The sequence below is a fragment of the Populus alba genome, chromosome 1, assembly GCF_005239225.2.
Source record: "Populus alba chromosome 1, ASM523922v2, whole genome shotgun sequence".
NCBI lineage: Eukaryota > Viridiplantae > Streptophyta > Magnoliopsida > Malpighiales > Salicaceae > Populus > Populus alba.
Genome location: NC_133284.1, coordinates 31,104,921 through 31,119,270, shown reverse-complemented (window position 1 = coordinate 31,119,270; position 14,350 = coordinate 31,104,921). Strand labels below are relative to the sequence as shown.

The 14,350-nt window shown below is 30.4% G+C and overlaps 2 protein-coding genes across 2 annotated transcripts; one reads left to right on the top strand and one right to left on the bottom strand.

Annotated features, from left to right (window-relative positions):
• The first annotated feature begins 7,852 nt into the window (after window positions 1-7,852).
• LOC118047054 (uncharacterized) lies at window positions 7,853-11,175 on the top strand. Its single transcript, XM_035056217.2, has 6 exons — window positions 7,853-8,171; window positions 8,256-8,311; window positions 8,568-8,626; window positions 8,757-9,266; window positions 9,759-9,936; window positions 10,743-11,175. The coding sequence occupies exons 1-6, from the start codon at window positions 8,027-8,029 to the stop codon at window positions 10,887-10,889; spliced, it is 1,095 nt and encodes a 364-aa protein (XP_034912108.1). The 5' UTR covers window positions 7,853-8,026; the 3' UTR covers window positions 10,890-11,175.
• Window positions 11,176-12,213: 1,038 nt separating this feature from the next.
• Window positions 12,214-13,018, bottom strand: LOC118047060 (uncharacterized). Its single transcript, XM_035056224.2, has one exon. The coding sequence runs from the start codon at window positions 12,634-12,636 to the stop codon at window positions 12,430-12,432; it is 207 nt and encodes a 68-aa protein (XP_034912115.1). The 5' UTR covers window positions 12,637-13,018; the 3' UTR covers window positions 12,214-12,429.
• Window positions 13,019-14,350: the final 1,332 nt, after the last annotated feature.

Below are 14,350 nucleotides of genomic sequence, written 5' to 3'. Positions count from 1 at the left end.
TTTTTCTTCACTCTTTTTTTTTCATAATGAATTTTGGAAGCTAAAAAGTTGAAGAATTAATAGTAATTAATTCTCACCAATATCAACCTTTAATTAACCATCATAAGAATTAAATCTAGAGAAACTAAGGGTTCTTTAAGTAGAAAAAATAAGAATTTTTTTAGACTAATTTCTCATTCATCCATAATTTGTTTAATTAACAAAATCCAACAATCTCTCACATAAATGGAAATTGTCTCACAAATTTGAAAACGACTTACAAATTTATTGAGAGATACTAATTTGATAGATTACAAAATCAAGATAGGTAGCTTTTGACTTTTAACCTTTCTTAGTGAAATATTATTGGATTTACTCGGCTAAATAGTGAATGTGGTTTCTTATACTATTCAACCTTTTATGTAAACCTAAACAATAGTACTCATATAGTTCTCTACTTGGAGATTTCATTTGGTTCTCATTATTGTGTTTATTTTAGCCTTGAATAACTCTTGGATTCATGATTATTTTAGAGAATTCAACCTTTATTGAAATTCCCAAAGAAAGGACCACATTTCTCACTCGTATTGGTGATATTTCATTAAAAGTGTTATGCTATAATTCATTTGGTGAATCAAGATATGAAAATCATTAAGATATCAGCTCACCTTTTATCATGTTGCAGCCAACACTCATTTCATCATAAGAATAAAGAGGAAATAATATTTTTCTAGTGCTACTGAAAATGTTATATGACTTAGTTTTTCATTTGAACTTAATTCATGGAATCTTCAATCAGCTAGGTATGGTTACCATAATTACACCTTTTCATATTTTAAAGGCCTTAAGCCCATTTCGTTCAATGAATTATACACAAGTTCTCTAGACAAATATTTGGTTAATGGATTTGTGATATTTTTCTTTGGTTTTACATGGTCAATGGAAATAATTCAATTCGAGAACAAATATTTAATAATAATTTTGTCTATGACGTATATGTTTGGACTTCTCATTATACATACTACTTTATGCCATTCCAATAGCTAACTAACTATCACAATGGGCATGAATAGTTGGTATTGGTTTTAGCCTCAAAGAAATTTTGAATCCATTTGGCTTCCTCTCCAGCTTTATCAAGAGCAATAAACTTTGATTCCATCATAAACCTAGCGATACATTTTTGTTTAGAATGTTTCTATGACACAGCTTTTCCACCAAGTGTGAAGACTTATCCATTTGTAGATTACGAGTCTTTAGTGTCGGATATCAAATTAGCATCATTATACCCTTCTAATACTGCTGGATAACTAGTATAGTGTAACTTACAGTCCAAGGTGTATCTCAAATACTTGAGTACCCTTTTTATTGCCTTTCAATGATCTATACTTAGATTACTTGTAAATCTACCCAGTTTATTAATTGAGAAAGTAATATCAGACCTTGTGCAGTTTATAACGTGCATTACGCTACCAATTATTCAAGAATATTCCAATTGATTTATTCTCTTACATGTATTCTTGAACAAATATACACTTATATTAAGTGGTGTTTTGACAATAATATTGTCATCTTTATAAAATTTCTCAAAACTTTTCTTAACATAATAAGATTGGAACAATATTAATATATTAGATCTCTTAGAATTTTTTATTCCTAATATGACATCTGAAACACCTATATCTTTCATGTTGAACTTGTTCATTAACATTTTCCTAGTGAACTTGATCATGTAATCATTGTTATCTAAAATTAGCATATTATCCGCAAAGAGATATACAATGCTATAACCTTTATTGTGTTTTTCATATAAATATATTTATCAACTTCGTTAATTTTGAATTCATTTGACAACATAATCTTGTCAAACTTTCATGTCATTATTCGGGTGCTTGTTTCAAATCATATAATGATTTGACAGGTTTACAGACTTTTTTTTTTTTTTTTATTGACAACAAACCCTTCGGTGTTCCATGTAAACCTCCTTTTCAAGGTCACTATTTAAGAAAGCTATTTTTATATTTATTTGATGTATTTCAAGCTTATTAATAGCTGCAATGGTTATTAATGTTCGTATGGAAGTTTTCTTAACACGAGTGAATATGTGTCAAAATAATCAACACCTTCTTGTTGTTTAAAATCTTTAATAACAAGTCTAGCTCTATATTTATCAATAATCGTTCCATTAACTTTCATCTTTCTTTTAAAGATCCACTTCAGACTTAATGGTTTATTGCAAGAGGAAGATCCGATATTTCCTATGTGTGATTATTCATAATGAATTAAATTTTACTATTGATTGCCTCCATCTAATAGAAAGCTTCTGGACATAACATTACCTCAGAGTATGTCTAAGGTTCATTTTCTAACAAGTATGTTAAAAAATCAGAACTAAATATTTTGGTTGTTTTTTCCCTTTTACTTTTTCTAAGCTCAATTTCATCATATTCTTAATAATGATGATTACTTAAGCTAGCCTCAATCGTTCTCTTAAGTGAATAATTTTCTCATGCTTTTTTTCATAGAAACATATCATCAAAGAATATAGGATTTCTTGATTCCATAATAGTATTAGGATGAATATCCTTAATATTTGACTTGTGCACATGAAATTGATATGTACTATTATTGTATGTTTATCCAACAATCATCATTTCTTTTAATGTTTGGACGTTTCACAATGTCATTTTGTTGTGGTGAATAAGGATCAATAGTTTGATGGATATTACTATTTTAAGAAAAGAATTCACTAAATAGTGCACTGCATTCGCCATCTCAATTACTTTTTATTACCTTTATTTTTTTTGTTAAATTGATTTTCAACCTTTTTTTGGTAATATTTAAACATTTCAAGAGATTCATCTTTTATCATAAGCAAATAGGCATAACAATACCTTGTGTAATTATCTATAAAAATAATACAATACTTTTTTCACCTTTAGTTTGCATAAACTTTAAATCACCAATATCTGAGTGGATTAAGTCTAGAAGTTCACTACTTCTTTTAATTGTTTGAAAAAAAATAAAGTTTTGTGAATTTTGATTTTACACAAATTTTACATATATGTTTTTTCTCAAAAATTATACTTGGTAATAATTCATGGTTTATTAATCTTTGTATAGAATTATAATTCACACGACCTTACCTGTTATGCCATACATCGCAAGACTGAAGCAAATAAAAAGAAAATACATTCTTATTTTTGTTCTCATCATTAGTTACAATGATTATTATCATCTATAAAAATAATATAATATTTTTTTTTCCACATCTAGCTTACACAAACTTTAAATCACCAATATTTGAGTGGATTAAGTCCAGAGGTTCACTACTTCTTTTAACTATTTGAAAAAAAAAAAGGTTTTATGAATTTTGATTCTACTTAAATTTCATACTTATGTTTTTTCTCAAGAATTATACTCGGTAATAATTAATGGTTTATTAACCTTTTTAGAATTATAATTTACATAACCTAATGTGTTATGTCATACATCACAAAATTAGGGCATATAAAAAAAAGACATTTTTATTTTTGTTCTCATTATTGGTTACAATAGTTATTATATTCAATTTAAAGAGATCATCACATAGATACATCTTTTCTACAAACATACCACTCTTAAAGAGTATAAATTTATCACTCTAAAAAATCATCTTACAACATTTTTGCTCAACAATGAGTCAGACATTAAGTTCTTTCTAATAACAGTACCATGCAATACATTGTTGAGGATGAAAAGCTTTTTAGATGTCATCTTCAGTGTGAGCTTTCTAACACCTAATACCTTAGAGGTTAATGAGTTTCTCATGTATAATTTTTCTCCGTCCATTTTTTTTAAATGAAAATCATCCTCTTCTCAGCGCATACATGTCTTGTAGCATTAATGTCAATTTACCATTGCTCAAAATTGTTGATAAGGTTGACTTAAAAACAGCACAAGACAAGCTCATTTATGAAACTTCATTGGTAAGGTGATCAACTTCAGTGATATTGTCTTAAGTAATCCTTTTCATTGAGTTTCCTTGCTTACCTTTATTTTTGCAATCTTTAGTTAGATGCCAAGTCTTATTGCAGATAAAACACTTGTCATTTAACTTATTAACATTTTTACCTTTACAATAAGCTTTTTCTTTTCTTTTTTTAATTTTTATTGTGGGACCTTACCACTTGTTCCATAACATTTACTTTTGAGGCGTTAGAAGGGTTGGTTCTCCTTTCGAATAACTTATTGTCCTCTTTTATCCTCAACCTCAAAATAAAATCTTTAATTCTCATGTTCTTGCATTTATGCTTAAAATAGTTTATGAAATCTTTCCAAGATAATGATATTTTTTTCAATGATTGAAACCACTTAAAAAGACTCCCTTAAAGACATACCTTAAGAATGTATATCATGTAAGATGAGTTAAAACTCTTAAACTTGGCTTATTACAGTTCTTGAATCCACCATCTTGAAATCTAAAAATTAATCGATTATGAATTTCTTCATACTAACATCTTCAGCTTTGTATTTTTTTGTCTAAAGCTTTCCATAATGTCTTTTCACTCTTGATTAAACTATACACAACATATAATGTATTGTCCTACCCATTCAACATGCAGTTCTTGCTCACAAAATTAGTATGATTCCATGCATTCACAACCACCACAATAATAGGATCAAATTCATTTTTTGATGACTTTGATACTTCTTTATTTAAGTAATTTGTCAAGTTCAAGATAGTTAGATAGAATAACATATTTTTTTGCCACCTTTTAAAGTTCAACCTATTAAACTTTTCAGATTTCTTACCATGTATCACAGAAGGTGATGGTAAAATCCTCATTGCCAAAATAGTACTTGCCAAAGCAACATTGATTGATACGACCAAATCTTGAGTATAAGACATGATCTAATCTATAAACAATAGTAGCCAATAATATTTATAAATAAATACTTTAGCTCCATAATAAGCAAGTAATAAAACAAAAACTTATAAAAGAGAAAATTTAAAAATAAAAATATTTAAATTATGTAAGATAAAATCCACAACCATTCTTTTTTATCGGGTTACTATGTTAAACCCTATTTTGTTCATTGAGATTTATTCAATTATTGTTATTTCAATTATGAACTGTACTATATACAAAAATAGCATAATATTTCACTAAAAAATTCTCAAGAAAGATTGCATAGGTCACAAACGGTCCCGTCTAAAATCCAATATCTTTATATAGAACTTTATAGACCGTATTTGTTAACCACGCTAATTTTCTGTATATGTGAATAAAACCAACCAGGTAAGTTTGATGCCAATATATGGAGTATAAGCAAGATAACATAAATTATCATAAACAAGTCAATGTTCACTTATTGAAAGATATAAATCAATAAGATTTATGACATGCATCAAACCATACAAATAGCATGAAAAATAATTTTAGAAGATAAACTATAACTTTAAAACAAAGATATATAGAAACCTTTTAAAATTAAACAAAAAGAAAAAAATTATAAGATACAAAAAACCTCTTTCAAAATTAATCTATGTTATTAATTTCACTATTATTATTTTTTCCACGAGATAAACTAACGAAGTCTAATATAAAAAAATAAAGCCTTAAAATTGTAAACCAAAGTTTGTGTGTGTGTGTAATAGACTAGTGAGCAATGATGTTTAGTTTATCATAACAAAGCATGTTAAACATAAGAAAGTTTTGAAGAAAAACCTAGAGTTCATCCAAGTTTAAATCTATAAGTATGCAAAAGAATAACTAATATCATACATGCTTTCAACACAAAAATAATAGTAGAATACTAGTATGCATACCAAGCATATATTCAAATTTGAAATGATATAAAAACAAAACAAAAACCTAGCATGAATATTAATAATAAAATTAACTATGCTTAAATTAAAACAAGAATGTTACTTACTTGTTAAAGTACTTTATAATAATGAATCGTTTGGTGTTTTCAATGATGAATTATTTGTCTTTAAAACTTTATTACTCATCACTTGTGAAACTATGATATTTGCATTATATCTCATAAAATTTCAACATCACCACTTTGATTTAGATGCACTTGTTTTTTAACCAAAAATTATATAGCTCAAATATCTCTTAACAAGATGAACCCAAGCTCTAGATTTTAGAGAAAAATCAAAGCATAGAAAAAGAGAAGAAAAACAAAAAATTATATGAGGAAGAGTGTAAAATCTAAAAAATTGAAGTAAGAAAATCTTCATTCATCCCTTTTTTTGTAGTAAGTTTTAGAAGTTAAAAGATTGAAGAATTAATAAGGATTAGTTCTTACCATTACCAACATTTAATTAGCCACCATAAATTAATAATTAAATCTAGAAAAATCAAGGGTTTTTTGAGTAGTAAAACCAAAGATTTTTTTAGATTAATTTCTTATTCACCTAATTTTTTTTTAATATAAATAAATTTTCAACATTGATTTTATTGATTTTGGCCCAGATTATATAAAAATCAATGTTGAAAATTTATTTATATTAAAAAAAAATTAGGTGATAGCCACCATAAATCAATAATTAAATCTAGAAAAATCAAGGGTTTTTAGAGTAGTAAAGCCAAATATTTTTTTAAATTAATTTCTTATTCACCTAATTTTTTTTAATGTAAATAAATTTTCAACATTGATTTTATTGATTTTGGCCCAGATTATATATATATATATAAACCAACTCTATATCCATCCAGTATAAATGACATTTAAAATATTTCGTTAAGTTTATAAAGGCTCGTCAAATGCTTTATTAATTTGAAACGTCGAAACAAGCCTGGATCCATTATAAAAGAAAATTTTAATGGCAAATCAACAAAAAAAAAAGAAGAAGAAGAAGTTAAGAGTTAAAATATTCTTTATTTTAAACATTTGGTTATCATGTTTAGAGTAAAAATAAATATCTTGGCATTGCTAATATTTTTTTAATAAAAAATTAAATAATATAAAAATTAATTTGATGCTACTCAGTTGTTTTAGTAAATTCAAAGACAACTCGAATTATGGGTTAAAATATAATTTGATTCAAAATAAATATTTAAGATGATATCTTTTTAATAAACATTGAGACTACAATTTATTGGATTGATACGGGTCAACCTGTCTATCCACATACCAAGTTATGAGATCATTATAACCCCGTAAAAAAAAATTAAAATAAATTATGAAGCATAATTTTTAATAAATCCAATGTTAAAGGATGAAATTGAGAAGAAAAAAAAAGACCCAAGTCAACCTTGATTAACCTGCCAAACCTACGACTCAAGTTATGAGACTGAAATAATCCTATAAAAAATTAAATTAAAATAAATTAAGAATTAAAATTCTCAATTGACCTAGTAATAAAAGATAAAATAAAAAAATCAATTAAAGAAAAAACACAAATTACAACTCGAATTAACTAAGGTTAACCCATCAAACATGTGACCCGAGTACATGATAATCTTATAAAAAATAAATCAAAACTAAATTATAAACTCTAATTTTCAACTAATAATAATAATAATAAAAAAAAACGAAATTAATGCTACGTTAGGGCTAGGAGTAAAACCCCCCACCCCATTGGTAATATTTATTAGTATTCAAGCAGGCGCTAACAAGTACGTGGATGGGGAAGTGATATGTTTTTAGGAAAAATTGAAAAAACGAAAACATTTTAAGTGATAATAGGATAATGTACTAAGGGGCTAAATTTGAGGTTCCCCTTAGTAACTATCGCAAAATCACAACGCTAGTTTTAGTTGTGGGTCCCACAAATCGAACGGTTCGCTGCCATTAATCGCATGACTATTACTTAGAGTAGACTTTATTTATTCATTACTATAAATCCTTTAACGGTCACCAACAAAGACAAACACTAGCTCCACCACCTTTCGACCTCAGCCTCTGCATTAACGGTCACATTTCTTACACCATCTCTTGCATCCGTCACAGTTTTTTTAGTTCTTTATCTCTCTCTCTAGAACCCTTCCTCTCTTCAGCTGTAATAATTTTGCTCCACCTCTGGGTCTCACTCTTTTTTTTTTTCTTCTCTGCAATGGAACCAGAAAAAATAGATTGGAAGAGAATAGACTCTGTCTTTGTAGAAGATAGATTGTATGAGAACGTAAATGCACCCAAATGGTTTGATTTCTTTGCTCCTGAAGATTCCATAGATGATGAAGCCTGGTTTTGCAGACCTGGTATGCACTCCTTCAAATACCTGACACGATTTTTTTCCCCATGTTTTTCTTAGTCTCTCATGTTTTACTGTCTCCCTGTTGCAGATTGTAACCATCCAAAGACAGCTGAGGATTTCTTTAAAACCACACCAACTTCTAAGGTTTTTTTCACCCTTAATTTCAAAGTCTCCATCCTTTTTTTTCTTCATTTACCTATGTTTGTACTAGATAAATAGCAACCAATTTAGCTCATCTATGATTGAGGTTAAATCTTGCGTTTCTTTATTTAATCTGAAAAAAATATAAATTATGAGTCTCAAATCTTCTTTCCTCGTCCCTTGCTTTTCTCAGTTACCAAAAAGATCAGTTAATTGAAAGTTACTTGACTCTTTTTTTTGTTGAATTGTTCTGGTTCAGTTTTCGAGCTCGGGTGATAAAGCTAGAAGTAGAACCCCTCTAAGCGAGAAGAATCAAAGGTACTCACAAAGCAAACCCGCGTGAAGTTTTAAATTTTCTATCATTTTAAGTTTTTCCTTATTTAACAAGAAAGAGTTCAAGATTCAAGCAACTGTCTTAAAGTTCTCTTCTTTTTTTCTCTGGGTTTAGAGATGCAAAATCGAAGAGAAGGGGGCAAAGTCAGTCTTCATTTACATCATACAAATACAAAGTTAGATTCAATCAAGATAGCGAAAATCGGTATCCAAATTTATCAACACCAACAAATCACCATGAGTCTACGAAAGAAATGATCAAATCAAGCAGTGAGAATAATAAACCTATGGATGATGTACCACAAGCCAGGGAGGCACCAAGGCTAAAAAGCACGTTATCGGCAAGGAATTTGTTTGTCGGGAAAGATAAATTAGGTCATATTACTGAGTTTTGCAGTGAATTGAAGAAGATGGCGACGAGAGCGTGGGAAAAAGAGAGTTTGAATGAGAGGGAGAGTCAAGTGGGGGAGAAGAAAGATGGGGTATTCGTGAGTGAGGGTTCTAGAGAGGTTTTAAGAGAGTTGAATGTGAAGGAGAAAGAGAGCAAACCATTGCTTGAAAACGATGGAGAGAAATCCGGAGGAAATGAGAAAGGAAGTGTCAAAGAGAAGCAATGGAAGAAGAAGTAAGTTATTTCTCTCTATGCTAGTCCTTTTCAATTTGTACATAAGCAATTAGCTTGAATTGTGTAGAGGAGGATCTTAGTTTTGAAATTTCAAGGATTATGGTTCTTGTTTTTTTAATATTTGGGGTAGATTTGAATTGATTAAGGTTTACCCATATAATTTTGTGTCATTGCAACAAATTAAAGTGGGTTTTCTCAGATTAAAGTGAGGTGTAGTGGCCATAAGAACTTGTGCAAAGTTTATTTATTATGGCTGTTGACTTGTGGATTCTTCCCAGAGCTTAAAGATTTCCATCGAACATAAACAGATGGCTTAAAGCCTGACTTAAACTCTTTTGTCCTAAATCTAACCAATACTTGGATATTATTCAAGTGTGTGTATATGTTCAGCACAGGCGATTTGAGAATGAACTTGTAAAGATTTGTGATTGACATTAGAATATTCTATGAAGATATTTCAAGGTGCTAAACTTTAGTTGTTGAATTGCGCAGAAGAGATGATGATGCAGAAAACATACCGGTCCCTTTGAATTTGGCAAATGTGAAGAACAAATTAGAGGAGCGGTTGTTGCAAATTAGGACTAATCCGCCTTCACCTCAATGCTTTTCTGCCAATCGTGCACCCACCAAAACTACTACCCCTTCAAAGGCTTCCAGGTCCAGGCTTACGGTATGCGATGCAACTGTTTCCATACTTAATATTGAACTTTTTGTTGTAGGGGTTTAAGGGAAGTTAATAATGGTATTGACAAACATGGAAAACGAAAGAGTTTGACTGCAAGTTTGAGCATTGAATCAGATATATTGCTTGTTTCTTCTTACTAGTCTCCTTTTTTGCATCAAGAAAAATGAGAGGAATGTCAAGGATAAACATTAGGCTAGAATTTGTTTAACAACTACTGAACTGACAGGCAATAAATGTAATGAATACAAATTGAATGCTTCCCCTTGTCACTTCCATTGGGGATTCGTTCGCTGCAATAGATCACTAAATTTCAAACAAACACGTTGATTACGCCATTTACATGATGTATGGATGGATGTATGCACCTATGGAACAATAATTAAAATATGTTAGGTCCCTAGTCCTGATTCTCAGTTAATTTGAACGTATCATCATTCCCTTAAGGACAGCAACTCTTAGCTTAGGCCAGGCTAAAACCTCTGTTGTATTCTTCCACACCATCTTTTCTTCTCAGTAAACGACATTGAGATTCAAGCACGTTTGGTCCTACCTTCATCGTAGTCCTAAATTCTGTGTATAATCTAGTGCTCAACTCCCAACTGCACTTTTTTGTTAATTTGATTCACTAGTTGTCTCACTAGTGTATTATGATTTTCTGGTTAGAAAAGAAGGAACAGTGCACTTGCTAATTTGCATTGTAGCTAAGACGTGTAACTAGCCAAGTCTATGTAGTTGTTTCTAAGAGTGTTTGCTTGATGTTGCACTCATGTTGATGATGGTGAACTGCGCAGATAAGGGGAATGCTTGAAGAATTGAAGGATACGGACACAAAGGAGGAAACTGAGGGCAAAGGCAGAAGTTTTTTTGCTGCCGATGGAAGAGAATCAAGAGTTTTGGATGTTTTCTGGTTCCTAAAGCCCTGCACGCACTCCAGCTGAAAGGTGGAACCCCGCTCCCTCTCCAGCGAATCCAAAATTCATTGTTTTAAAGATTTTTTTCTTTTAACCCAGCTGAAACCCGTCATTACACCTTGTTTTTCTGTTATCATCCATACATCAACACCTCACATTCTTTAATTCTTGTTCCTTGGTTGATCTGATTCATTCGATGTCAACAAGGGAAAACTGTAAGAAGCGAATTCAAACTCATTATAGCCAATAAAATTTGTATTTTTGAACTCCAAAGACATACGAGTGATGCAAAACGCACTATTGGTTCCTATTATTTGGGGTTGTTGCTCTTCCATGGCTATGCTTACCAAGATGACTTATTTAAGCATTTCATTATCCATCAAGAAAGAAAGAAGGGTACACCAAGCAGCAGATTAACGCATTTTTGTTTTTTCCATATGAAGACAGAAGAACTTCACAAATTTTACACGGCTGAACAATATTTCAATGAGAACAAAAAAGATGAAACAACGACACATAAAAGCACCATTCCTTGGTTGTTGGTTAAGCTTGAGCACCGGATTTGCTGAAAACTTCACATTTTGGAAAGGATGGACACTGATGGGTTTTTTTTTTTATATTCGGAGGCAGCATTCATAGGACATATATACTGTTTCTTATATCGTCATAAATTACAGAGTGTCTATTGCAAAAAATCAGCTGGGAGTCCTTTGTGTCATCTCAAATCATGCCTCACAACCTCTCCTGTGAAAATCTTTCGGTGCTAAGGTCTTTCTGTATGTCTCTCTCTTCCTCGCGTATATACTACGAGTTTAGCTCTTGAACATGATCGACTACACAGTTAGCAATATGGCTAAACGCCAAACCTTGCCATCCGATTTGAGACATACCGATGTACATGTTGCCGTGTTTTTTGTCCTAACGAAAAAGAAACCCACGGACATCAATGGCGTTATCTCTTTGTTTTTCGTCTTCGCTTCTGCTTTGGATGGATTACAAATATAACTTGCATGCTAACCAGAAACCACTCCCATATTCATTTGATATTTGGTTCTTCGTCTCCCAAAACATTATTGTGTTTTATCTTTATCCCAATTCCCAGTTTCGATGATTTTATAATGGGAAAGAAGATGTCTACCTTTTTATCCCCTCCTTCGGAAATTAATGTGCTTGCGAATGCTTTATTTTCTTCTTCTTTCTAGCAAGAGTCAGATGAAAAGTTTTGAAAAATTAACAAAGATTGCCCTAAAAAACAAACCCAAAATCCCGAATTCTGCTTCATGTTGACTGATAACAAAAAGCAAACCCCATCACCAAAACCTTAATCTTCACATGGACAAGGAACCCAAGAAGAGAGAAAACCATCCTTTATTTACTCTTAATTTATATAGCATCCTTATAACAACCCTCAAGCTTTTCTCTATGATTCGTAATCCCGCACAAAATCATAAACACATCCAACAAAATTAAAATTAAAGTAACGACACCTTATTGCAATCTACATCAGTTCTAAGACCATAAAAGTAAAGCAGATAAGAAGAAGAAGAATGTACATGAACATCCTCTTCTACCCTAACCTGGAATTGCAAAGCATGATATCCAAGAACCTAGACCACGCGTGCCTTGCACGAGGATAGAGTCTCGTGGTATAAACTCTTGACTCCCTTAACAGACCTTCCATGGTTTCCACAAAGTGATTCAAGCTCCTCATAGGTGGAATGTACAAAGTCAAAGGCACCGCAGAGAAAGCCACCGTAAAGAAAAGCTGCAACATCTTAAAGCCAAAGCCACCAAAAAAGTTATTTTTTTAAAAAAAGCCAAACTATACACGGCTCGCGGTTATTGATACAAATATTTGGAGTTCCAAAGACAAGAGGGAGAGAGGTTTGAGCTCTTTGGATTTCTTGGTAGATCTTGTGCAAGTTTTGAGGGTGAAAGGATTTTGAGATTTTGGAGGGTTTGTAGATTTGCAGAACTCTTTATTGCAGGAGAGTCAAGGAAAGAGAGAGATCGGACAGAAGGGAAGTTCTGGAATTCTAAAGAAGTTAAAAGATTGAAATGTTCTTGCCGCTACAAGATCACGACAAAATAAACGAGAAACTTGAGGAAAAAAATAGAAGAGTACGAGTCCAAGTGCAGGACTAGTAGTTGGTTGGGTGTGGAGGGCTGACTTTTAATTATATTTTTGACTTTTTCTTTTTTGGTTTCTATCATAATTCATAAAGTTTTTCCTGGCTATGACTTGTGAACGGTGGATTGTTTATACATTTATTTTTTTCTGGTAGCAGGAGTACTGATAAAATTTCAGGTTTAATCCAAATTTGCTGATGATGATTTTTTTTTATATTAATTTTAGTATTCCAACTAATTTATATTTATTTTAATTAATTTTTTAGATTTTAAAATTAATAAACATATAAGTTTTTAATAATCTTAAAATTTATAAAACTCAAATTAATAATTTCTAAAAAACAAACTTAAAATTTAACTAATTAAAAAATAATAATAAGTAATTATTCTCGTATTATATATATAGATGTGTGACATAAATGATATGATACGATAAATTGATAATAGATAAAAAAACTGTTTTTTAAATTATTTTTTATATTAAAAAATATTAAATTAAAATTTTATATTAAAAAAATATAAATATCTAAAAAAAAAACCATTCCTCTAAAGGACTGAAAGGGCATTTCCATCAACCATTCTATACTGCTTGAGGAGTGGCGGTATGAACTTATGGAGTGGCGACATCATTCCCCCCTTCCAACGTCCATTTCTAAATTCAGTTTTGACCGGTGGATTGGTAGGTAGGAAGGAGAGCAGCCTCGTTTGTTGTACACGTACTTCAGTATCCACGGGTCGCCCGTGCTCTCCCGCATATCGGACCAAATTGTTTTTTAAATATATATAAAAAATAGAATTGTTAAGAGCATATAGAATTTCTTGAAAATATTACTTAACCTGGCCAAGCAGGTACTTAGCTATTCGTTTAACTTAATTTTTAATTAAATTATACTGGAGTTAGCCGATTTAAATTAATTAATTTCATGAGTTTAAATATGATTTTAATGATTAGTAAAGTATGATTTAATTTTTTAAAAAATCTTTGATATAACAATTTAAAAAAAATATTAAGACAATTAAAGATTGGATCGACTCAGGTCTTCATGTGCACCCGGGTCATGGATTCTAATGAGTTTAATAATTTTTTTTAATAATTTTTTTATTATTTAATTACATGATAAAAATAGATGCTCATAAAATTAAACATCAACCTGAAAATAAACATTTATTTGAGATTAATAACCCTATAAAAAATAAATAAAAATAAATAATACAGTTTATTTATCAATCAATTCAATATTAAAAGATGAAATAAAACATAATTAAAAAAAACATATTTGATTGGTGGGTAAACTCGTTAACCTATGATAGGGTAACCTGGACTAGCATGTCAAACTTGTGAACTGTGTTATGGACTC